This window comes from Pristis pectinata, chromosome 12 (genome assembly GCF_009764475.1).
Source record: "Pristis pectinata isolate sPriPec2 chromosome 12, sPriPec2.1.pri, whole genome shotgun sequence".
NCBI classification, from domain to species: domain Eukaryota; kingdom Metazoa; phylum Chordata; class Chondrichthyes; order Rhinopristiformes; family Pristidae; genus Pristis; species Pristis pectinata.
Window position 1 is genome coordinate 27882650 of NC_067416.1, and position 27892 is coordinate 27910541.

Consider the following 27892-nt stretch of genomic DNA (forward strand, 5'->3'; position numbering starts at 1 on the left):
AGTTAGTCCTTCCAAAGTGTACCACCTCACACTTCTCTGGATTGAACTCCATCTGCCACTTCTCAGCCCAGCTCTGCATCCTATCAATCTCCCTCTGTAAGCTTTGACAGCCCTCCACACTATCCACAACTCCACCGACCTTAGTGTCATCTGCAAACTTGCTAACCCACCCTTCCACCCCTTCATCCAAGTCATTAATAAATATCACAACAAGTAGAGGTCCCAGAACCGATCCTTGTGGGACACCACTAGTCACAGCCCTCCAATCTGAATGCACTCCCTCCACCACAACCCTCTGCTTTCTACAGGCAAGCCAATTCTGAATCCATCATCTATAGTGTTGATACCATTGAACATGCATGTAATGATATCACCCTTAGTTTCACTGCTGTTCAAGGCATTTCCATGAATCTATTCAGTAGGCAAATTTCCTTTTCTCAGAGCAAACTATGAATTAGTGTTCTCTGTGTCAGCCGCATTCTGTTTGCTTCTGCAAGAGAGTGCCAAATGTTTAGTTTTACTGCAACTGAAAACCATGAGCTGTTTCAAATGGGCAGACAGAAGCAGAATGGCTTTCTTAACAGGGTTCTTGCCTTTTTCAATCGTGTGATTTACAGTTTTTTACAGTTTCCCACTGAAGCTATCCTTAATGCTCTATGATTAGGTTCTGCCTCTGTAACTTTGCCCCAAATTCTGGACTTTAGGCTGACTGAAGCATCTTCATATTTCCCGGTTGAAAACGCAACTCTCATTACCTTCTCTAAAGTAAAATCTTGCATGCGAAGGAGTTTGGCCTGTATTCCCTTGCCACCACACTAATCTGTCCCTCAAAGCTCTGTCCAACAATATTCTGAGATCACAATCTCTTGCTGAGTCCCACAGATTGACACTGTAGTCCACAGCTGCCTTCTCTAGCATCTGGCTACAGATACCGAACATGTAACTCTGAAATATTTCAGGTGATGTTTGATTGAAGTTGACATTTAGCTTGGCAACAATTTCACCAAATAGGACACCTATCTCACTCCATATTGTTAAGGAATTTTCTAGTGTGGTGGACATGTTGGAACCCACCTCTGCTAATAACATGACTTCTTTTCATTTGTGGATCACCACATTTTGTTCTTGAACACTATTGCCCACATATTCACTCTGCAATTTTATTTTCCTTGAATAAGACTTCCAAAAGTCTGAGTAAATCCCAAAGATCTCTTGTTGTTATATTTCTTGAGCACTTGTGTCATTTTTGCCACCAATCTTAAGATAGTAATTTTCCTTGGTGGCTAAAAGACATATAAAACACAATCTAATTTGTCTCATCCAACTGCTACCTTTTAATCTCCATTTACCTCCTCCTGCCTTCTTTAAGAAACGATATGCAGTCTTAATTTTGTCAGTTTTCCTATCCATCTCTATAAGAGTCTGTGCAGAGCAGGACCCAGCACAATCAAACCATTCTACACAAAGTCATTATGTTCAGTTCACTCTGTCACATCACTTATTGGCAACCATTCAGGTGGCTAACCTCCAACCTCTGCTTGAAGCAAGAGCAGTCCCCTGCAAACTCCACAAAGATAGCACCCAATGTCAGGATTGAATCCAGGTCTCAGGCACTGTGAGGCAGGGGCTTTACCAGCTGCACCACAGTGTCATCAAATTTTCCTGGTAATTCTCCATAAATTCACAGAGACTCCTGGTCAAACACAGAAGTTCCCAGGTATAAATCTGTGAGCCAACAGTTTGTTGGTCCATCTTCTACATCAGAACTTTGAGTTTGTAATCCAGCTGAAACTACCCAGAAGTGTTACATTTTCAGCAATGCTCTCTTCTGTATGTAACATAATTTCATGTCATTTAGGATGGATATAAAATCTCCAACAGCACTCTTTTGAAAAGTGTGGCAAGTTCTCCTGGTCTCTTGGCCCAACATTTATCCCCTGGCCAACCATCAAAACTGCTTCACCCATTTGGGGTATGTGAGCCTTCCTGTGTACAAATTAGTTGCTGTGTTTTATCTAGAAACAAGGGGCTAAATTTCTCACCCAATGCATTGTCTGTGTATTGAGAGTGTCTTGAGCATGTGAAGGGTTCAGTGTACATGTGTTCCACTTACATTTTCTATTCAGCTTTTCAGCCTCATTTTTGAAAGAAAAAATACAGCTGTTACTGGCCAGTTATTAGGAGGCAGATGAGTCTGTAGTAGGATAATGTGGTCTCACTCCTGGTGGTGAAGTGTCCGGGCTACACTCTAAAGCTCCACCTGATTGTACAACAGAGATAAGAAGCTTGCTGTGTGTTGATGAGCTGCTGTTCCCTTTATCCAATTATTGAAGGCTAGGCCAATCTGCTAGATATTCTAGTCTGATGAACAGTATTAACCTTGCTCTTATTTAAGCAAAAAAAAACATTTTGGTGTTATAGTGCACGAAAATCCATTTAATGAAGTGCTGCAATTTTTTTGGTAGTTTTATTCTATTGTCTTCATGCATCTGTGTATGTGTTACAGCTGAGGCCAGGTCATGACCTTTTTTTATAAATTTGAAAGCAACCCACAGATCAGTGTTTGCTTCTTGCTGTCATTTTGTTCTTTTAACATGTAGCAGTGCCCTTTCCCCTGCGCTGTCCAGGCAGATGTTGTTACTTGCTGATTGATTTATTTGGCATGAGGGAGGGGACCCCTCCTGGGGAGGGGGAGGGGATATATCCAGCAGGTCCTGTGAATTTGAAGTGGGAAAAGGGAGAACCTTTCACAAATCCTAGTGGGGTGAAAATGGTAGCTCCCCAAGGACAGCTTGTAGACTTAATTCATAACCTGATGACTTCTGAGCTCTTTGCATCTCAAGGACACTTAATATCGAAGCTCCAGCACTTTAATGGAAATCCAGTCAAGAGTTAAACCTGGAGCAAGGGTACAGATAAATGATCAAAATGTATCTGAAGTGAACCAATTCTCAATGCAGCCATGACAATTTTTCTTCGTCTAAAGGGAAAATAATTGCAGCTCACTGGTTAAAGACAGAGGAATGAGAAGGAAACAACATTAGCTTGTGAGGTGAATGGCCAGCTTTTGTGCTGTATCATTCTGATTTTACAGTATTCGGTATCATGTCCCCAATGTTGCATCAAAATGTGCCTTTATGGGTATGTAATGCCAAAACATTTTCTGCATGTTTGTCCTAGTACTATCAGTTTGATAGGGGTTTGGAGGAGTGAGGTTTACCTGGGGCTTAGATGCAGTTACTTCTACTTCCATTTCAGTCTTATGCCCTCTTAATATCTGTTCATGAAAACTTACTCCATATTAATGAGGGCTTTCAAATTACAGTACTTTCACCCATTCAAGCCAGATTAAGGGTAGACAAACTTATGTGAGCATGGTGCCTTAAAGATAAACTGTTTTGGATACATAATGCTTGAGGATATTTTAAGGCAATTTTTTCCGATGCATTTGGATCAGCTCATGAGAGTAACATTTCTACTCCTGACTAATATTCTCACTACAATACTGTGTTTCAAACTTGAACTACTACAGGGTGAAAAAAAATATACAAATAGCCTGTGCTCACATTTTCAGTGTGTTTTCAGCAGTGTATCCATTTAGTTTTCAGATTTCACTTCAAAAAATGTCATTCCTTTCAGATCCATTCAGTACCAGGAGAAAAGTTGCTCATTTTTAAATCTCAGTGGTAGAAAAATAATATTGAGGTGATCCGCTGTCATTTTCTATCAGTCAGTGAGAGAGCCCTGAAATCAGTGATAGCCACCAAATCTTAATCTTGCCTCTTTCTAATTAATCTTCTCTCATCTGAGGGAGAAGCAGCAGCCTCATTCATACCCCATAGGTGCTGCAAGGCATTACCTCAGCATGTGTAGGGTAATGGCACATCTCCAGGCAGCATTAAGGACAGTATAACCCTGCATAATAGTTCTCCCCATCTGATTCCACAGAACATTGCAACTTGATGCTAAAGCTTGCTGTAATGTGAAGCCCAAGATTTCTAATCATTACCTGTACATTCACAAGGGATACATTGTCATTTCTGAATTCCTTAATAGTGGGAGTTCTAGTGTAAATGGCCCTGGAGTTGAAAGGAAGTCCATGACACATCACAGCGCAGAAAATGCATTGTGCTCGACTGTACTGATGCAGTCGATGAACTCGTTTACACATAATCAGTTCTTGCAGTATACCCTTCACGGTCTCTCCTAAATGCTGACCATATTTGAGTTGTTTTAAGTGCAAGTGCCCTAAAATCTAGGATGAGGATGCAAATTAGTGTTCCAGAGAAGATATTCTTGCCCCTCCACTGCCACCATCACATATTCTACCCAACTCACATTCAGTGCTTTGCTCAGTGAATGGGTAAATCTGAACTATGTTAATGCATGAATGGGCAAGCGAGACAGCATCTTGTGAAGTGCTGGCTTCTGTGGGCGCTGCTTCTTGTTAAAACTCATGGAAAAGCTGGAGAAGATGTATTACAGTGTAATTGATAATTGGTTTATTATTGTCACATGCACTGAGATACAGGGAAAAGCTTTGTTTTGCATGCCATCCAAACAGATCATTCCATACATAAGTAGTTTGAGGTAGTACAACAGGAAAAACAATAACAGGATGCAGAATATAGTGTTACAGTTACAGGGAAAGTGGAGTGCAGGTAGACAATAAGGTGCAAGGCCACGACGAGGTAGATTGAGAGATCAGTGGTTCATCTTTGTTGTTCAAGAGCTCCATTCAGGAGTCTTATAAGAGCAGGGTAGAAGCTGTCCTTGAGGCTGGTGGTATGTGTTCTCAAGCTTCTGTATCTTCTGCCCAATGGGAGGAACAGAATGACCAGGTTGGGAGGGATCTTTTATTACGTTGGCAGCTTTCCCGAGGCAGCAGGAAGTGTAGACAGAGTCAATGGAGAGGAGGCTGTCTGAATCGTAGCCCCATCATATGTGATTACCCTGAACAACTTAGTGTTATGCTTGAGTGGATTCTTTAGGCAAAGTGTGCATAGGAGAGGAAAAAGTACCTGAAAAGAAAGTGACCAGACCTGGGCTTGAAGGAGAGAACCCCTACCCTCCTCCACCTTCAATTCCCATTGCTGGAAATGCTGCAAACACTCAATAGTTTAGCAGCATCTGTGGAAAGAGAAACAGAGTTAATTTTGTTAGAGTTATGCAGCCCGACCTGTGGAGCGTTTCCAGCATTTTCTGTTTTTATTTTAGATCTGCGATTTTTTTGCTGTTCATGTACCACATACTGTTGGTTCCACTGTGGCCTCCCTGAATAAAGTCAAAGCCTTTACATGAAACGTCCCTCCTCCCATCTTTGGTTGCTTCCTTTGTATTATGGAACACTTTAAGCAAAGTTGGGAGCATGGACAATTATACCAACTCTCCAATATGGATGTGAACATTTGGACATGCACCCCAAAGCTTCATTGTAAACATAGAACATAGAACAGTACAGCGTAAGAACAGGCCCTTCGGCCCACACTGTCTGTGCCGAACGTGATACCCTTCTGCTTGCACATGATCCATATCCCTCCATTCACTGCATATACATGTGCCTATCTAAAAGCCTCTTAAACACAATATCGGATATAATGCCACTATCGTATTTTTAAAATTTTCTTTTGGTTTAAATCTGTTAATGATGTCAATAAAGATAACTTACCTATGTAAGTTGTTCCTGAAAATTGCTCTTCATTGGAATGTGCCTGCAGCAGTATTCTAGAGGGGAGGATAAGTATTGCAGTAAGCACTTGCTGCAAACAATATTGCAGCATGCCATTGAGATTTTTAACAGTGAGCTAATCCACTGTCCAAAAGGTCATCCATGTGCAGCAAGTGAAAACAATACTGAAGTGAAGTCAATTGTTCTCTCAGTGGGGCAGCTAAGTGGAGTTGCTGCCTCACAGCACCAAGCAACCTGGGACCTGGATTCATTCGTGACCTCCAGTGCGATTGGTGTGGGGTTTGCATGTTCTCCCTGTGATCACATGGGTTTCCCCTGGGTGCTTCAGCTTCTTCCCTGATTGGAAGGTTAATTGGCCACTGTAAATTGCCCCTGCTGAGCAGGTGAATGATAGGGTCTGGTGTAGGTGGGGGTGGTGTGTTGGTAGTTGTTGGGAATGTGCAGAGGAGAGGTTACAATGAAAATTAGTGAGGGCATGGGAACGCTCTGAGAGCCAGAATAGACTCATTGAGCCAAATAGCCTCCTCCTACGTCCCCTGAGTTAACTTCCCTCTTCATATCTTGTGATGGATCGGTATATGACAGAGAGTGATGGGTGTCTCTGCTCCATTCTGAGACTGATCAAACTTTTATCCCCATTATTGTCTCTCCCTTGGCCTGCTGATCTTTAAATTCTTTCAATAACCATGGCTATACTGACATATAAGCAAGAGCTGCCAAGGACTGACTTATTGAGGAGGATTAGATCAAGTCAGATGTGCAAATTCCATTAGTGCTTGGGGCTCCTGATTGACCATTAACTACCAAAAATATTTTCTGGAGCCTTTTTGACTGCTTTTCATCACAGGCAAGGAGAATTAATGGGCATATTTCAACCTTTCACATCCTTCCTGTAACCACCAAAAATAAAGAGAATTTTCTGTTGGACATTTTTTTAAAAATATCATTCACTTGAACTGATGCTATGAGTACTCATTTGTTTAGTTAAAGATCAGTACTGGGTCTATAGAGACTGCATGCAGTTTGGTCCAGAGTTTAATTGAGGATTGCCACAAAAAAACTGCAGCTTGAGAGTATATGCCTTTGATGTAATGATTTTAGTGTTGCACTGTATTTCTGTTATAGAACCAAGGAGCACAGACAATTTACTTCACACATCAAAGTACTGAATATTCAAACTGTTGACAAACTGTCTTACAATTGACAAACTGTGCTTAAAATACTTAGCATCTTTACTCAACTGATTGTGGTTGTTTTCATGTGATGTAGCTCTCCATTGATGTGAGTATCCTACTGCGGAATGTTTATTGACCAATTCCTCCCTACAGTAAAAGACAGGGGGCATCCCTGTGAGCATGCCAAAGCAAGTGCTAGATTGGCAGGAGGAAGAGCAACTGCTGCAGAAAGAGGAGAAGCAGACACATTGGTGCAATGGTGTGTGGTAGCACATCCATCATTTCTTACAACCCAGGCATACCTTCTGGGGCCTCTTGAAGCTCTTTGCTTTACTGATTACCACTTAGCAAGGGGGCATACAATAAGCTGTACAAGCCACTGCACCAAAACTTTGAGATGACATCCAGCCCTGCCTGTTTAGCATAAAGACAAAATTTAATGTTTATCCGACTCATACCTTTCAAACTCTCTCTTTCTGCATTACCACTGTTGATATTTGCCAGATTAGTCAAATATTAATCAAAATGATGATCATTGCAGCCTTGTTTTTCAAGGACAATAGTTTTTACCACTTCCACAATAGAAAGAAAAGAAAAAATAAGGGAATCCAACACTATTTATGAAAACCAATAATACTCAACATTTTCAGAGTCCATCCATCTGCAGAAGAACGAGTGCCTTGAAATTACATTGTATGGCACCATATTTTTGGGTAGTATGTGAAAATCAAATGTACAGGAAGGTCAAAGATTTAATGCAAGTTGGATATGGTCCACATGTTTCCTCTGGACGTCTGACTCCCCGATGTACAGATGAGAATGGACGTATACATTGGCATCTAGTGGCATACAGTGCATGCCTAGAATTCACTTGCAGGACTTTTGTTCATGCATGTACAACCTGTGTCAACAGTTGGCCACACATGCAAGATTAGGCCTTTACACTGCTTGACAGAATTTCCTCAGTATTACTTGAAAGTGACCGAGCTGAGTAGATCCCATTTTCATGGTAATGTACTTATTCAGATCGTCTTCCAGCTCCCCCATACCAACCCATCCCCACCACCTTGGTAGTAACCCCAAAATTACCAATCTACAGCTTGCCAACCTGACATGCCCCATTGACTAATCCCTACCTGCTCCATTGATATGTAACTGACCTTATTCCCACCTTGCACTTCCAATCCCTGCCCTTTCAGTCCTGGGACTGATTCCTTTCTGACCCTAGACTGGTTCCTATGCTTTTAATCCCATCCTGACAAACAACCAATTCCTGATCCTCCACCCTTTTCCCAAGCATCTCTCATCAAACACTGTAATGCTGAAGCTTGACAAGGAAACATTTCTCCGAGTGCTCAGCCTGCTCCTGGCGCTCCATGCCTTGGACTTTGTGCTCAGCTGAATTGTCCGGCAACAAACCTCAAATCAACTTTGTTCACCTTTTATTCCCCCCCCCCCCCCATTATCTAGATCTGTTACCTTCCCCACCTGGTTCCACCTGCCCATCATCCCTCCCTTATCTGGTTCCACTTATCACCTTCCATCCTCTGCCTTCCCCCTCCCCTCCCCCCACCTGCTTCCGACTGCCTATCATCCCCCTCCTCACCTGATTCTACTTATCACCCACCAGCCCTTGTCACACCCCTCCCTCTCATCTCTTTATACTGTCAGTCCTCCCTCCACACTCTCAGTGATGGAGGGTTTTGACCCAAAATGTTGACCATCCCTTTGCCTCCACAGATGCTGCTTGACCTGTTGATTTCCTCCAGCAGTTGTTTTGGGCATCGATTACTTAGCATGTGTAACCAGATGCCTTTCAATTTCTGTGCACTGGTCTTCCTTCGAGACCAATTTTCCCCACATCAATCAAATGTCTTTGTAATTAACATATACCATGAAATTATTACTTAGCATCCTCACAACAATCTGAAAGGCAAATTCCTTGTTCATTTCTCCTGATATGGTCCAGTTACTGTCATTAACTTGTCGATAATGGAGAATATATTTGGATCAGGAGCAGGTGTAGGCCCCTCAACCCTTCCTTAGCAACATGATGGTTATGGCTGATCTAATTGCAGCCTCAACTCTACATTCCTGCCAACCCATGATAACCTTTCTCCTCCATGCTTAGCAAGAATCTGTCTAACTCTTCCTTAAATCTACCCCAGGACTCTGCTTCCACAGCCCTTTGAAGTAAACAGCTTTAAGCTTTCAGAACCCTATGAGAAAGAAGTCCTCATTTCTGTCTGAAATGGGCAATTATTTATTTTTAAACAGTGACCCCTGGTCCTAGGTTCTCTTACAAGAAGAAACATCCTCTCCTCATCCACCCTGTCAACATCATCAGGATCATACATGTTTCAATCAAGTCCCCTTGAACTTTTTATAAACTCCAGTAGATACAAGTCTGGTCTGTCCAACCTTTTCCCATAAAACAACCTGTGCATTCCAGATATTAGTTTGGTTTAGTCTAGTTCAGAACTGTTTCTGATGTATTTACATCCTAATAAGGATGTCATCCCAATAAGGAAACCAATACTGTGCACAGTATTCCAAATGTAGTCTTGTTAATTCCCTATATATTCATATTCATTTCCCCTTACAATGAATGATAACATTCTGTTAGCTTTCTCATTTACTTGTTGTGCCTGCATACTAGCCTTGTCTGAATAGTTCACTAGGATATCCAGATCCCTCTGCACTCTACAATCTCACATCATTTAGATAATATGCTTTTTTTTTCATTTTTCCTACCAAAATGGGCAATTTCACACTTCCCCCCATTATACTCCATTTGCTGCATCTTTACCCACTCACTTAATCTACCTATATCCCTTTGTAGCTTCCTTATGTCTTCACAACTTACCTTCCTACCTATTTTTGTGCCTTCATCTGAGATATTTATAAAAACCATTAAAAGTTAAGACCCCAACACTGATTACTGCGGCAAATCACTCATTAAATCTTGCCAATCAGAAATGGACCCAATTATGCCTACTGGAGACATCTTGGGATAGCTTCTACTGAAGCTGTCAAGGTAGCCTCGAAGTGATCCCCTAGGTATCCTCTATAGATGTAAGGCAAATGTACCCGATAAGTTAGTGTCCAGTGTCTCAAACGCAGAGGGCACATTTGGCAAACAAAACTACATGAACACTTGGATCCTCTTACTAGAATCTTGCACTGCAGGATTTTTGGACTTCCTCCTCACTCTGTGATTTGATACAATTAACCAGAACTCTCTTCTATGTTATAGGAAGTAAAGGAGGCCAAAGAGAAAACCTCCAATACTTAATACTTAAGTAGAGGAAGATGAAATGAGTATTAGTAGGGGATATATTTGTTTTGTCTATAAAGAGAGCTTTGAAAATTCTGCAAGGACCTCAGGAAAAGCTTCTGCTGAGTAATGCAGCTTGGTATGTAGCCCCTAAGTTAGGAATACTTGGGAAGCAGAGCCTGGGCAATGTGTCTTGCATCTTTCTCTGCTCATTAGCTAACAGATCTATTTACTCTACCTCCCTTCTGCCTGCTGCAGTGGCCCATCCTGCCTCCTGCTTTCCATTTCTCCTGGAGTAAATGTACTTGGACAGATCCTAATAGAATCTGCAATGCTCTTGAGGTTTGGTGAGAAATGTTTGCTTCCTGTCCCTCAGTGGTGCCACTGTTCTCATCATGGAAATCCCCAGCACAATAAAGAAAGACAATGTTGTGTGCAATTCTGGTCACCCCATTACAGCAAGGACGTGGAGGATTTGGAAAGGCTGCAGATGAGGTCTACCTGGGTGCTACCTGGCTTAGAGGGTATAAGCTATAAGGAGAGGTTGAACAAACTTGGGTTGTTTCCTCTGGAGCATGGGAGGCTGAGGGGAGACCTGATAGAAGTTTATAAAATTATGTGAGGCATAGATAGGACAGACAGTCAGAATCTTTCTCCCAGGGCAGAGATGTAAAATACTGGAGCATACGCATTTAAGGTGAGAGAGGGAAAGTTTGAAGGGGACGTGCGACATAAGATTTTTTACCTAGAGAGTGGTAGGTGCCTGGAACAGGTTGCTGGGGTAGTGGCGGAAGCAGATATGATAGTGCTGTTTAAGAGTCTGTTAGATAGACACGTGAATATGCAGGGAATGGAAGGATATGGATCGTGTACAGGCAGAAAAGATTTAGTTTAATTTTGTATCGTGTATGGCGCAGACATTATAGGCAGAGAGCCTGTTCCTGTGCTGTATTGTTCTATGTTCTAATACGTCTTGGCATGAGTGTGGCTGCATTTGCAGTAACATATTTACTGTTTGCAGTAGCTGATCATAAATCCAATGTTAACTGTTAGTAAGAAGTCAAAGTTGAAGAGAGCCCTCTTCTTGCTGAAATGTCACAAAGCCAACTAGTTTTTCCTCAGCAATGTTCCTCACCTATGTTCTAACAAACAATTTGCTGGAGGACCTCAACAGGTCGAGCAGCATCTGTGTGAGGAAAAGAACTGTTAACATTTCAGGTTGAAACCCTGCATCAGGACCAACTTTTCCTCATCCTTTCCATCACTGGGAACATACAAACTATCGAAACACCTGAGTGCTTGCAGGTTGTCTGTTTCATCATTAGTCATAACGACATAGAGAGATACAGCACAACAACAAGCCCTTCTGCCTACCAAGTCTGCGCCAATGATCAACCACCCATTTACACCCATAAGTATTTTTTATTCTTCTTACATTCACATCAACTGCCACCAGATTCTACCATTTACCTACACACTAGGGGTAATTTCCAGCAGCGAATTAACCTACCAACTTGCACATCTTTGGAATGTGGGAGGAAACTAGAGCACCTGGAGGAAACCCACATGGTCACAGGGAAAATGTGCAAACTCCACAAAGATAGCAGCTGATATGGTTTAATGCACCTTCTCTGTTGACGGTTGTGTTCTACTTTCTTACAAGGAAGAAAAGTAATTCTTTGAACTGCAGAAGGTGACATGAGGGACACATATTAAATGAGTGGTGTTAAAAGAATGCATCATTTATTTTAACTGCAATTATTTATTGGCTGGGAATAAATGTACCAAATTGAGATACCTCAGTTAAAGAACCAGGGAGATGACAGTGAAATGTTAAGGGTCGTCCTATTGGATTATAGTTTGTCGCTGCATGGAAACCACTGGAAATAAGGAAAGTAGGACTTAGAAAAATGTTTTGTGATGTCAGGGTGACAGGATAAAGACTAATAGCTTTCCAGCACGTGCTGTGAATTGAGCAGTCCCCATAACTGGTGACTCTGATGATCCACTACCAACGTGGTTTTCTTTATTTCATGAGAGAGAAATAACATGAATTTTCTATTATCTTAAGGTCCTGATCTGCCAGTTTTAAATTTTTAAATCGTTTGATGAAGTAATATAAGGGAAATAAAGAGTAAAATAATGAACAGTTGAATCTGACCCAAACAAAGTTATGAAAATTACACAAGCGTGGGAATCTTGTGATAGTTTAGAAAATTTATATGAAGATTCTAATGCCCACACATCTGGGCGTACAATCACATTTCATAGCTAAACACTGGCATCTGATTTGGTTTGAATATAACATTCATAAAATTTCTCTAAGAATGTGGGTCGTCCTTTATTTTTCACAATAGATTAGACTTGTGAGCCTTTTTTTATGCCTTTGGGATGATGATAATTTCCATTTGTTAACTTTCCTGGAAAATAAATGCTGTTGCTTTCAAGGAACCCTCAAAGTTGCATAATTAGACATGATTTTCCTTCAATTGTCTGCTTACAAGACCTTGACAAATTAGCTTTATAACTGCTTTGTAACACCCATTCATCCCTTTTCGAAGGGTAGGAATGAACATGGATGAAAATTCTGTTAATATTTTCTTCCACAATTGTACCACTTCCATGGAATTTTAGCCCATGGCCGTTCAGAAAATTGTTATTTAAACTGTCGTGAGAAATTTATAGCATATTAATTTGGATTTTTTTAACATTTTAAGTTGCTATAATAAAATGAGTGTATTCTAATATATTGCGAAAAATTGAACACAGAACACTCCCCCTTTCAGCAGAACAGCCAATAAAAGAAAATGATAGGAAATTCAAATTTAGGTGCTATTAAAGCCAGATATTGTAAATATGCCATAAGAAATATGTTGGAGCAAAACTTAGTTCAGGACAACATATTTTCATTGGCTCAGTTAAATGACACTACATGCATTGATAGTGATCATTGTATAATGATAAGCATCTACATTTATAATTGATAAAGTGATGGTAACAATTCAGTTTTATTTGCCTGTGGCTAAAAGGACTTCCTTCTTGGTAAGATGAAGAATAAATTGGATTCATTAAATCATCCTGTTAAACTATTAATATCAGAAGTGACAAGGTGCAACATTCAAAATAGCATTCAATCTGTTTGGTTGACAGCCAACACAGGCTTCCACACTCCACGCTGGTTTTTTTTATATCCCCCACTAACGTCAGCAATGTTCCTGGAAAAATAGCTTTTTAATTTTTCCTCTCATATAATTAAATGAATATAGACTATATTTCAAAGTGATTAGTGTTTGAGATGGGGAGTAATGCAGCATTAATCATCAGATGCTACAAAAGTGTTTTCCAAATCCATCCACATGTCTAATAGTGAGGAAAGTACATACACGGAACAGTATGTATGTGGAGAATGGGAATATGGTGCTGAGATAGAAGATTAGCTATTATCATTTTGGATGGTGGAGCAGGCTCGAGGGGCCAAATAGCCTCCGCCTGTTCCTATTTTCTATGTTGCAATGTATATGCATGAAATTGAAAATGCAAGATGGATCTGTTGAGAGAATGAAGGGACATTGATGTAAGGGTAACACTGTATTGTACTATTTCCTGTTGATTAGCACTTCCTTTTCACATAAAGCAGCTCCGTTTCTTAACAGTAAGGCATATGAAATCAAACACTTTCCATGCACTGCCACCAACCTTCCTAGCATTTGAATGAAACAAATTAAAATAAATCACTTTTGAAGAAAGTGAATTGCTATTTGGATGGTTCATGTAAGGAGTAATGTATCAGTCAACCAAGATTGTTATGTTTATCTATAAACACCATCCAGGGACTTAATTTAAGACATGGCTAGCTTACATTACATTGCACAGCCTGTAGTGATTTGAAGTGTGGGATAGTTTCTATCAGCAAGAATACACTATCCAGATTCCCCGTGTTAATACTCTGATATGCCCTTAGATTGTATCAAAAACCTACATGTTTCTGGGTATAGATTTACTCTGTGGAGGAGATCAGTAACTGAATGCTGCAGCCACCCTTGCATTAACAGAATAATTAATTGGATCAGACATAAAGAATTGACTTCAATTGACCTTTATTCACTGATCTCCTTTGAAAATGAACAAAAGGCACAGCCACGTGGATACTAATGGTGTCACTATGCTCTCCGGAGGTGGTCCGCATTCCCGCCGAAACAGCAAGCTAATAAAAGCTTGACTAGACCTCGTGATTGGCCAAACCAATCACAGACATTTTCCGTTAAGTGAATGTATATAAAATGACTTCAGAAGAATTTTGTTTTAATCAAATGGAAAAAAATCCGTAGTTTCTTCATGGGTAACCTTTCTAGTTTTAAATGCCATTGAAACATGAAATGGAGTTATTTCACACAGGCCTTAGCCAATAGCTTAACACATTTGTGCAACGATCTAATTTTTGCAGACAGAATGCACCCTCTTTTATGTATAATTTTTCATGAAACAAAAGCACTGTTATATACATTATCCTTTTGAAATAAAGAAAGATCATTCTTCAATTTCGGATTCCTTTGGATAAGATATCCGTCTTTTAAATCGGACTTTAAGCTCTAACCTCTTAATTATGTGAAAAAGATCCCATGGCACTTCTTCCAAAAAGCGGGTGATTCCCCCTAGTGTCATGGCCAATAGTTGTCCTTTAAGCATTATCACTAAAACTACTTAATTGTTTGTTTATCCCATTTGTTGTTTGTGAGACCTTGCTGTGTGCAAATTGGTTGCTCTGTTCCGCCATACAACAGTAACTGCAATTCAAAATAATTTCATTGGCCATGAACCTTCCTGGACTCACAAATTTATGGAAATTGCTACTTAATGAGTGAGTTCCTTACTTAAGCTAAATACAGCCATACAGGGTTTTCTTTAAAAAAATGTTTCCTCCTTCATTAGATGTCCTACGTTTGAAATGTTAATAAATTAAGTTGTAAGTCTCACTCATTGGACTCTATTGAAGGTAAAGCATTTCTGTAATCTTTGCTTAGCTTGGTATCTTTTTTATTTCATGATAAAAAGTTTCAACAATGTGCCACAGAATAAATTGTAACTTAAGGCTAAAGTTAATCTATTTTAAAGCTAAGCAAACAAAGTTTGGATCTTATTCAAGTTCTGTCAGAATGTTAAATAGACTGTTACCTTTTTGATGTTATGATTAATACATGATCTATTCAAAAGACCAACAGCTTTTCCAGCAGCATATCACTTATTTTTATTCTTTTCACTGGAATTTTTGACACTTCCAATTCCTCCCTGCCACTAACCTTGCTACTAGAAAGATTCATTGGAGGTTAATTAAATCCATCATCAAAACAACGAGAAGCCAATGAGGCATATAATCACTGAAATAGTAAATTAAATGATGCAATTGTTTTCCCTTCCATCATTCAACGGGAGGGCAGGAGCTGTGTTATCAATGCAGCTGACTGTATTGTTTCACAACTGGCGATGGGCACTTCCAGCCCCCAGAGAATCTGGATGCATGTGGTCATAAACCAGGTTTTAATTTGCACAAACAGAGGAGATTAAACTGTATCAGCTCCTGGGTCCTACAAAGCTTCATTATGTGGAAAGATGACACTGTTAAAGAATAAAAGAGAGGTTATTCCCAGCTGGAATTAACAGCACCGCCTATTTGAGATGTAAATTAATACAAACAGGGTAACTGAGTGGAACAGAAAAGCCAGGACTTTGATCTAATTTGCCAAAGCACTGAGCATAATTAAAACATACACAGAAAGAATGCAGTTATGTTGCATTTTTAATAGGCCGTAGCATCATTAATGTAATTAATAATAACATGTTTAAAAGTAGCTGCTGCTGTCAGTGTGAGCATGTGTCTGAATAGCAGCAACTGGCAGCTGTGGGTTTCAGCTGGCATGGTTTGACATGGGGAGACAGTGGTACCAGTAGCACTCGTCACTGATCGGGGAGCCTGGCGCTAGATGCTGCCACACCTGCCATTCATCACAGAGCCGACACTGATGATGATTGATGGAGGTTTGGAAGCTCAGAGCTTTTCTTGCCAAGGACTAGCTGTGACTCTTGCAGAGTCACCAGCTGTGCCTTGTTGCCAGGGTTTTTGAAGATGAGGCTCATTTCTCTGGAGCTTTATCTTAATCAGGCTGTCATATTCTCAAAATTAATTAAGACTTCGTAAAAGGAGTCACTGAGCCAGCTCTATTTTAAATGTTCATCACCACAAAAAAAGGCACAGAAGACATCTTAAGCATAAAACATCGTATTGTAGTTGACAATGCTGGTTAGGAGAGCCCACTGCAAAGATCATTTTCCTTTCTGATGGATTACAAGTACTAATTATGAAAAGCCCATTTTTTATTATTATAAACTCTGTTATGTCCCTGAACTGTAATGGGACCATGTGGACTGGCACTTTAAGTGCATTGCTAAGCTTGTGGATTCCCATTACCCTGAATAGATCATGTGAGTAAGCCCATCAAAAGATAGCAAAAAGGAGTTGCAGATGCATTCTGCGATGCAGTGAAAGTAGAATTGCTATGACAACGTGTTTCCCTTCTACTGCTGACTTGCTGTTTATTAAATTGGTACTTTTTGTTTACAAAATTACAAAACTGCAAAACATGTACAGAGGCATATATTTCAAAATTACTATTTTTTGCCCAGAGACAAACAAGGTAAATTTAGTCAAGACCACAACAGTTCAATCTTTGTCCAGTGATCAGCTATTAATTATACTATGATGTCAATCCAGTTTTGGTTAAGTGCGGCTTAGTGCTGTGCTAATTGATCCTTTTTAAAGAATAATGGTTATTCAAAAGTCCTGTGTTCTGCTAATTGATTCTTCTGACAATAACTGCAGTTCTGTGGAAATACATGACCCTCATTTGGTTAGCTTATCCTTTTCAGATTTATCTCTGACAGAATTTGTTTTATTGTCTGATTCTTTAAAAACAATTGCAGGAATCTTATTTCTTCCAGAATCGCAGAAGGTGCTTCTTTCAGGTTGTGTGCACATTGGTTTAACTAACATCTGTTTCCAGATGAAATTGGGCAGGCTCTGGCTGTATCCATCCTCATCGCTCTCTTCTTATCCCACACCATTGTTCCCAATTTCATGCTATCAGAGAGGCCGCATGTTTTCCTCAGCCAAGTTGTCAGAGGCATAAAAGCTGAGGAGCAGGGTCACATTTAGAGGGATGGGCATGAAAAATTGGTAAAATGTATCGGAAGCCCACCCACTGGATGGTTGCTTAGAGCGGCTCAGACTTCGATTGACCAATCCTACTTTTAAATTTATTTCTGGGTGCACACAATTAGACTCAAACTCTCGGCACTCTTACTTAATGATAGGAGCTAGCAGAACAACTTGCCTTTTAAAATGTTGGATCAAAGTTTGCAACAAATAAATAAACCCGATGCCATTCAAATGAACTCGTGCTATTCACTGTGCTCCCTTTTCTTTTCAAGTTTCAAGTGTTATTACTGTTCTGACCAAAATTCACACCATTACTAATAAACCGCTGCTAAGTTTATGAAATTGAATTGACACTGCTGCATATATCAGCAAAACAAAGCAAGAACTTTGGAGTTCTTTATTTTACTTCCCAAATTTCTTTGTTAGCAAGATTTTTTTAAAATAAAATTCTTCACTTTTGGAAGTAGTGTCACTCCAAAACAAAACTTCACAGTCCGACAAATGTTACAGTGCATGTCTAAATCTATCTCACTAATGAACCTCCATATTCATGCATTGTTGAAAACTAAAGCAAGTGTGTTAGGCATCATTATAATTTCTTCCTTTGAGGCAAAATTGTAGTAACTGCTCTCTTGAAGAAATGGAGAGCTTTATCCTTCACTTCATGGACGTGTCATGCATTTTGTATGTTAAACAGTCTCATGGACATCTGTCATGATTGGTTTTAATCTGCTAGCTAAAAGTCTGGATTTAATCTTGCATTACACCTCTTTGTACTGCAGTCAGTAAGTGACAGTACTGCCATGAAACAATGACTGTACTCATTCCATCCAATATGCCATGTGGTAGACCCTTTTTATGGACCAGTTCTTTAGAAAAGAATACAAGACAATGAAGCATCTGGTGGGCTTTTCCTGTTTCTAAGTTTTTTTGTTAGTAATTCTACTCACCCAGGCCGCACATTTCTCCCTTGATGCTACTCACCGAGACAGGGTGTGTCATCCTAGTGGTGAGAGGTCAACAGGCCAAAGTGATGAATTTTTATGCTGCTGTTTCTTATGTTTCTGCTCAGTCACAAATTTCTGCTTGCTGTGCTAACGCTGAAAGGAATCACAGTGAGCAATTTGTCCTTCTGAGCAGGGAATTGGATGGCAGATGAGTTAAAAAGTGGAAATCACATTGAGCAGAAGAATACACAAATGTCTTCCTGTGGAGAAACAGAATACTGCTGTCAGGGCTTAACACAAGCAGTACATTGGAGATTTGTGGTTCTTGGCCATACCGGATTGACAAATGAATTTAATAGCACTTTTTAAATATTGAAAAGGAACAACACCTCTATAGATGCTGAGGAGTTTATAGATGTGCTCCAGGTGTTCAGCTGAAAAAAAAGACATAGTATTAATACCTCAAGAATTGAACAAAGCCATTCATTTGTTCAAATTACTGTATTTTACAATGAGTACCGGTAGAAATCTAATAATTAATATTTTAACATTTTATGAGCTCAGCTTTTAATAATATACTGATTTTGCAGTGAGATTGTAGGGTGGTACTGCAGCCTGTGACCTATCTTTCTGTGCAGCCAGCCGTTTGTCTTTGATCTCATGTGGGTTTTTAAGTTTTCAAGTGGTCATTCTTCAACCTCTCTGCATTTCAATGCCTCCTTGAATGTTCTTGATTCCTTGATTAAACATATTCTTCAAGAAATAAATGAAGTCACCAGTATGGTTCCACACTCTCTTCATTTTTTGGGTTAATCTGGAGCCCTGATTGAGCTCAGTAAGGCTACAGATTCATTGCAGCTCATAGTTATTACACATTTTAATGATGGTAGCAGGTATTTTTACCAGTTGAGTTTACTTGCCTTGCAATCATCACGATAATATTACAAAAAAAAGTTTTAAAATTACTTCTTCAACAATGTTGTTTTATCAATTTGTCAACTGGTCTAGTGAGCTTTTTTAGGACATTATTATCCTTTAGATTTATAAAATAAATCATACAGCTTTACAAAATGAAATTCACCTACTTACAACTATCTCTTGAATTTGGAAAATGATAATAATATAACAGTAACAATGAAATACTTACGTACAGTCAAAAAACACAAGTTGGCATTTTATTCATTACTTTTATACATTTTACATGTTTATGCAAGTAGTGAAGGGACAATGTTGTTCTATTAGCCCTTCAGAAAATCACTGCAAAATGGAATGTAAACATCCAATGCAGTTACCAACCACAATCTCATCTAGTATGAATGCCATAAAAAACACTGGGTAAAACCAATGATGCAGAAAGGAACCCCAGTTGTAATTAAACCAGGGACTAGCACTAACATCTTTTGTAAATCTAATTTCTGATGTATAATCCAGTATTTGAAAGGCTGTACATCAGGAAAAGGAGAACAGTGTCTAAATGGAAATGAAGCTTCCCTGAGATCATTTTTGAATTTAGTTACTTCAGAAGGCATGAGAGTAATGGACTATTTATTTTGATCAGCAGTATAGCAGATTTTTGTTACTTAGCGAAACATTAAATAAGTTCGATATTAAGGCAGTCCAGGTTCTCAGGAGGTGCTTTAAAATCATGACTTTGTTGAATTGTGCCCGCTTGGAGGTTGGTACAATGACTTTTGACAGTGACAGTAACTCTGCCTTGTCCTTTGCCGTCCTTTTTACCCATTCACTTAGGAAAGCAGCTTAAGCGCACTTAAGCGCATTAGCATTTGGATGCTTGGACCATATTGACCCTTGATTGGAAAGTTTAAATGACTGAAAGATGGACCGATTTGTTGGGGCTTTAGAAAGCTGGAGGTTTCTGCTTTGGTTTGTTCTGGTACTTGTTCTGATGTGGTGCAGCATTTAAAGACGACCAGGCTGATTTGTGACATATGAGTCTAAAGGGCTCTTTGGTTTGATGTGATTAACTAATCTGTGCTTTGAATTTAAAACTCTGAGCCAGTTGTGTTCAGTATGGGAACCGGCTCTTCTGTGGATTATGTCATTCAAACACAGATGGTAAACTGTTCCCTGATCAAAAGGGGAAAAAAGGACAGAGAGAAATGGTTTGGTTTGAGTGTTCAGTGGTGTGTGGCTGAGATCATTTTTACATATTAGGGTTTTCAAAAACATTGTACAGCATTGATTAGATATTGATGTATTTTAATGGCTTCAGCGCATACTGGCTGTATTTGATTTTTGTTCATATTTTAGTGGTTTATCAAAATGACAGTGCAATGAACAACCTGCCTAGTAGCAACTTAGGTGACAGGAATTTCTCCAATTTTTATTCCTACTGCTTGGTCGTAATTGGACCGGTCTTGGTGATCATTTGTATTTACTGTACTCTATTATTAACATATGGTCCACTGTAACTTTTGATATTCCTATCATACGGTACGGCACGGTAGCCTAGCGGTTAGCGTAATGCTATTACAGCGCCAGCGACCTGGCTTCAATTCCCGCTGCTGCCTGTAAGGAGTTTGTACATTCTCCCCGTGTCTGCGTGGGTTTCCTCTGGGTGCTCAGGTTTCCTCCCACATTCCAAAGACGTACGGGTTAGGAAGTTTTGGGCATGCAATGTTGGTGCGGGAAGCATGGCGACACTTGCGGGATGCCCCCCCAGCACATTCTCAGTAACGCAAAAAGATGTACAGTATTTCACTGTGTGTTTCAATGTACATGTGACTAATAAATAAATATCAAATATCAAGCTCAGTTTAAATGAAGCTTCTATTTAAATAGTTTTTGTGTTGGATCCATCGATCTCTTTTTTATGGTTCCAGAAGTGTATTATTAGGAGAAACCTAGGCTTTTTATGTATAATATGTCATTTATGTATCTCTGATCTGTTGTTATTCTGACGAAACAAGTTCAATTTTTGTGATCAAAATACTGAGTATTTGTAGAATGCAAAACAAACTACTGTAAGGAGTAAAAGGAATCACATGGAATGTACCCATTGCCTGGAGTTAAACAGTGGATTTTCAGAATAATCCAAGTCTTGTCACATTATTGTTGCTGCAGAGGGAAGTTGGGAAACTAGGCAAGTCCAGTCACTCAACACTTTGGTACAGGCTTGTGGAGGTGCATGGGGGCCATGGAGAAGATGTTGGCCTTCCAATAACAAGAGTTCCAAGACCTCTTAGATTTTGAGCTGGATTTGCCCAAGTCTTTTGTTTTCCAGACAGATAATACCTTGGTCCTTGAATGGCAAGGCTTTCCTACTCACCTGTGTTGAATTGTCTTGCTATGAAAAATATGCATTGCAAGTGTCCCTAAGGTGATGTTGTTACAGGCAGGATTGTTAACTACTGGTATTCAACTTTCTTGTAGAATTTTAGCACGGAGGCACAAGGAAAGTAATGTATTGCAAACAGCACCAAAAACTACTGGTGCAGTGAAGGGCAGATCAGTGTTGGAAATGCCCCAGCTGGAATATCTAGGGTAAATCTAATTGATGGTACTGATCATGTAATTGATAGTATTGTAGCCCTTGGAGAGTCTGAGACTAGCCTGAGCTCAAAATGTTGGCTTCCTGGCAGTAGTATAGAGGGGCCAGGTTACTCAGCTTCCTGGTGTTGCCACATTTGTATTTCTATGTTCTTTGGAAGCTAGATGTCTTAGGTGCAGCCCACATCACCAAAGGCCTTCTCCCGGAAGCCCCAGTCTTTGACCCATTAACTTCAACAAGTTCAGCTGTGAAATCAAGACATTAGTGACTGCAGATAAGATAAGATATCTTTATTAGTCACATGTACATTGAAACACACAGTGAAATGCATCTTTTTTGCGTAGAGTGTTCTGTGGGCAGCCTACAAGTATCGACACGTTTCTGGCGCCAACATAGCATGCCCACAACTTCCTAACCTATACGTCTTTGGAATGTGGGAGGAAACCGGAGCACCCGGAGGAAGCCTGGAATCTGGGGCAATATGCAAGATGCTGTGGATCTTTCAGTCCAGATGAAGGGTCTTGACCCAAGCATAAACTGTCCATTTCCCTTCACAGAAGCTGCCTGACCTGCTGAATTCCTCCAGCATCTTGCGTGTTGCTTAAGGTCCGCTGTTAAGTTCAGTTCCAGGCAAAATGTCAGGATTCCTTCTGGGATCGATGTTCTACATAATAGCTGGACCCACAGTTTTAAAGCGGAATTCAATGTGCCCCTGGCGTATTACATTAGAAGAGTTATACCCATGCCTGTCCAAAAGCAAACATTATTGCTTAATTTGGCAATCTCATTGAAAAACACCGAGTACATTTAAGATGTTAGGAAACTCATAAATGAGCACCTGTGCATTCTCACTTTTCACATGAACAGTGAATCCCATGTTACGGCAATTCAGGTAATAGAAATTCACCCTTACAGAATTCATAGATCTCTACCAAAAAATTTGAGATATGGAATGAAAATTTGCTCTTATGGAATTTATGTGGGAGAAAATAACTAAATAAACACAAAATATGAAAGAAACAATTTTTTTCAAGGGTTCATGATACACACGGTTTTCAAGGAACACAACCCCTCCATTACACGGGGTATACTGTATCAGACCTGCACTGGAAGCACAAGCTAGCTGAGTAGGAACAGAATGTTGAAGTTAATGAGTCAAAGACTGGGGCTTTTAGACCCAACATTAGATTAGCTCAATTTTCAGACATTCGGAGCAGAAACCTGATATATTTTCCCCATTGTTTGCAACATCCAGATGGCCTAATTCCCATTTTAAGCCATTTGTCACAAATTGCCTCAGGTTCCTTAAGTGAATTCAGGTGGAAGAAAGTTTATTTTACAAACAGCTTTCAAAAATTATTCCTGTGATGGTCATATTTCTCCACTGCATTATACCAATTATCTACACTGCCATCTCTCTTCACCACTGCTCCCACTACCCTCCATCTGGCCCTGGGTGCTGCTCTACTCCTTCTCCCAGGACATACCTTCTTATAGCTGCTGGCAGGGCAAATGTGCCAAAACTTTCTGTTTACAAATGGGCAAGTTACCCTATACTGGGGGTGGGGAGGGGTGGGGGTGGGACAGTTTACAGAGGTAATGCCAGTGGATCACTAATAACGTAATAGTGGGTCTCACACCTTCCATTTGGGTTATACATTACTTATACAATGTTAATTTGGGACCTGATGATTTTTTTCTCCATTGTGTACAATTACAGCCACTTTTGAAAACCTAAGTATTAATTTGTTGCACCTCCTTTACCAAGACTTGCTTTAATTTTTTTAGGCACTTTGTGCATCAGCAACAATGCAAACTATTCGAGCAGCAGACACCAATCAAATAAACAAGCTAATTTTCCGTGAATCAATGAATGATCGGAAGGTATGCTTTACATGAGGTAAAATCATTTATTGAGAGTGTTTATGTACAATATGTATTTAAGTACTTTTCCTTTTTGCCATAGGTGGTGCTTCAACTAGAAAAGAAGCTTTTTGATTATTTTAACCAAGATGTATTTCGGCAAAACAATGGTGTTGAGGTGAGAATTTGATTTGCTTCTCAAATTGTAGTTTATGACATTGTTAACTTTGAGTTGTCTATCGAATCTCCAAACCTGAAGCCGTGGCAAAAGGTGAAATGTGTTTGGCTTATGCTACTTGCCTATCTAAAATGTGACAGTTTGTTAATGTTTGTTGCTACAGAACTTTTAATCACCCAGCACAATGTTAATCAATTAAATTACTTAATATAGCTTGTTTATTGAGCGCATCTTTTGAACCACAATTAATGCAACTCTCCTGATTTTCATTTCCATTGACTTCACTGTAAGTAAAAAAAAATCAGGGCAGAAATGGAAAGCTAAATTTATATAATGAAAACTTCAAAATTGCCCCCAATGAGTTACCAGAATCATGAGCATGGGAAATGTAACATTTTCAGAAGATACATTTCTGTATAAGAGGTACTAAAATATCATTATGGAACATTCTTCCTTAATAGGATATTGCTCTGAAGTCTTTGGTCTTTATTGACACAGCTCCTCTTTCTTCCTGTGATTCTGTTCAGTCTTCCACCTGCCACTTTGAAATGCCACTCCTTTAGTTGTTTATTCCATTTTCAACTAAATTATAGGCAGACTGCCAAGTCTGTAATAATACTAACAAAGAGGGGCATCTCCTTCTCTCAAGGAGGTGGAGTTTTGAATTTTGAGAAGCGAAGTCCATTGCTGCAAATAAGCACTCATCATTTTTAATTCAGGAGACAGAGGGCAAGCTTTGTTGAGGAATTCCGTCCTTCGGTGATCAATTATCACTGTACCAGTTAAGGGTGAATGTTTGTTTATTGTTACAGTGGAGATTATTGAACCCATTACAGCACAATAAGAAGCAGTCCATCAGCTAACTGGTCTTATTCTCATGTTTTTCTCCACATCCCTTCTTGGCACTTAATCTCCTTCCTTCTCCTCCATCCTTCCTTAGTCCCACTCCTTCCTGAGTATTGCCACTGAAGGACTGAACACCTGCTATTAATGGAATATGCCAGGATCACCATATAATTTTGGTGGAAATTCCTGTTCTTACAAGAAACCTTAACTGCGGTACATGATGGAATGAATCCCTCCCACTGGTGCTAGAGCAGTGCTGAGGAGATCGGCATTGTTCACGGTGCATTTTACTTGTCAATGTGAAATGCTAACTGTTGGTTTGTGTGCTTGCTTGAGGTGTTGCTCAGTGGTCACCAGCACCATTTCCTTCCTCCCACTTTGACAGTCCCTTGGAGTCAAGGATGCCTTGCTTCCACTGCATCTCTGAGGAGTGGAAGACGCCCATGTGTGAATTCTTTTAACATGGGGTGACCACACTGCCGAGTGAGGTCTTAGTCCATTTACAAGGCTGTCCAAGATGATAGGTGACGAGGCTCTTCTGCACAGACTTAGAACACAGATGTATATGGAGATATACACACACACACACACACACACACACACACACACACACACAGACACACACACACACACACGCAAACCCCATATGCATGTGTGATACCATGCAATAGCATAAGCCATTATCAAAGAAGGATACTGAAAGGAATTGATTTCAGAAGCACTGTACAATATCTAGCCACTGCCACAGTGTATGCTTAGCACTGCTGACAGGCAATTAGTTTTTGGGCAAGTTTATAAATGGTCCTAGAGTTTGATTTCTATATCAATGACGTAAGAGGTACACACAATATTTGTACAATATAATACTTTACTTTGGAAATGTGAACCACCGGGTTTGTAAGGAATATTTCTGTGGAAAGGAGAATGGTTAAATTCTTGAGAGGCTGTTTTACAATGGGCTGTAGCATTCATATCAAATCAGAGTTGATCCAAACTGAATGTGATAGTTCAGCATTTACCATCACCTCTGCCCTGAAGCAATTCACATGCCAGAAGATATCAAACATCAGACCCTAACTCATGCACTGACGGTATCCTTAGGGGCAGCAAGTAGCCAGGTTTCGAAGGTGACTGTTTACATCAGACTGAATTTAATCAAACTGAATCCCAGCCAGTTTTAACCCAGCAGCACGAGGTGGGAGTTTTTATCTGAACAAAGATCTGAGTAAATACGTATCCCCCATTTCAGTGGAGGTTAGAATGCGAAACATTTCCAAATTGAGAACAAATAAACAGTGCCCTTCAGTATAAATGGGGTTATAGTGCATGAATGTCTTGTCTCTTGATCGGTAAAACTTTATCTGCAGTGATTAAATCATGGGTACATTAGTGGTAACCACAGCAGACCCAATTTATTCCATGATGAGAAAGACCTGAGTTATTTTCTTACTTGAGGAATAAACAGAGTTTAGAGCTTTCTGTTCTTCCTATCCTGGATAATGGTATTGACTGCATCACACTTATTTCCTGAAATAAAACAATTTAAGCCAGGGAATTCTTTACATTTTAAACATCCCTCCGGAGGGCTCTTTTCTTATTTGCTCAGAATTTCACATGCCTTGTATCAGAATTGCTCAGTGAGTCTACTCTGCTAGCTCAGTGGCTCAACTCATTGCCCTGCTTTACACTGAACCATAAGTGCCTCGAAGAGTTCTATTTTATTTCAGATCTCTGCAGTGAGCCTCAGTGTCTCCAGACCCAGAAGACCAGCAGTTTGGCCATGATTCTGGATTATGTCTCCAACTGAAACTTGGTCAATAGAGATATTGAACAAGAATAAGGAATAGGTTTAGAACTGATGACCCCATTGGGCTTAATACCCTTTGTTGTTTCAGCGTGTATTTGAGGTATGATAACTTGGTGAAGTTCTAAAATGCTGCCAAAAGCAATCACCATCAGGAGGAATTTTAATTTAGTGTGAGAATCTTGAATTAGGTGCCAAAGTCTCAGGGTAAGTGGTTGCTCATTTAAGACTGAGGTGAAGAAGAGGAATTTGCTGTGTGATAATGCATGGCCCAATTCACATTTGATTTATGTAACTGAAGACCTAGTTCAATCCTGTGGGATTTGTACGGGGAGCCACATAGTTACTCAATGTTTGATAGGAGGTGGAGATTTTAAAAGAAGCCACGCTGAGTTTTTTCAGTGCATTGTTGGGTGGCTTATGGTGTGCTTTTTGTACTACCTTTATTACTAGATTTTCAGTGTTCCTGTATTCTTGGTTGAGGTGGTGAAAGAAGGCAAGCTGAGAAAAAGAATAGGCACCAGACCACATGTACAAACCTTTGTAATCCATAATTTGTTAGGACTGAAGATAACTCCCTCAGATTTGGAGTTAGCAGGAAGCCTGATGAAAAGTATTGTCATAAGGAACATGGGCTTCTACAACCAACCTACAGCAGGAACAGGACTACGCTCATTGTTAAATGTAGCTTATTAGGAGCATGCAGTACAATATTAGCTAATGTACTATTCATGTATATATCAAATAGGAGAATGATAGTCACTCGTTGTGTACAGTCCTTCTGTCATCCTTGCCATTGAATAACATGGCACTGTGACAAAGTGTTACTGCATGGGTGCATTTTCCCAAGTACAGAATTCATTGATGCCTTCCACATGATATTTGTTTGAAGTGTAATGGAGTATGGTGGTCACGTTACTGCAGGAGTAATCCAGAAACTAGAATTAATGGTTCAGACATTCGAGTTCAAATCCCACCATCGCAGCTGGGACTTTAAATTTAATTAGTTAAATTAATCTGAAATATAAAGCTGGTATCAGTGGCAATAACTGAAACTAGCAGATATCTGTAAACAACCATCTGGTTCACTAATGTCCGTTAATGGAAATCTGATGCCTTTACTTGGTCTAGCCTACATGTGACTCCAGTTTCACAGCAATATGCTTGACTCTTAACTACCATCTGAAATGGCTTAGGTATCAAGGGAAAATTAGGATCTAAAAGACCACCAGACCTCAGTCTAGGTACTGGAGTTGGAAGTAGCAAAATCATTCTTGGCCCAGTCCACCATGCAAAGTCCTCCACATGAACATCTGGGGATGTGCCAGAACTGGGAGAGGTATTCCACAGACTATCCCTGAAGCAGCCTAACATAGAAGTAGAACATAGAAC

The 27892-nt window shown here is 39.9% G+C and overlaps 1 protein-coding gene across 2 annotated transcripts in view; it reads left to right on the forward strand.

Annotated features, from left to right (window-relative positions):
- The window catches only part of LOC127577001 (inositol polyphosphate-5-phosphatase A), a 426171-nt gene that overhangs the window by 351600 nt on the left and 46679 nt on the right, over positions 1 to 27892 (forward strand). For both annotated transcript variants that reach the window (XM_052027852.1, XM_052027851.1), the window contains exons 10-11: positions 23598 to 23693; positions 23776 to 23850. In XM_052027852.1, coding sequence (XP_051883812.1) covers positions 23598 to 23693; positions 23776 to 23850 — 171 coding nt within the window. The remainder of the gene's footprint in view (positions 1 to 23597; positions 23694 to 23775; positions 23851 to 27892) is intronic.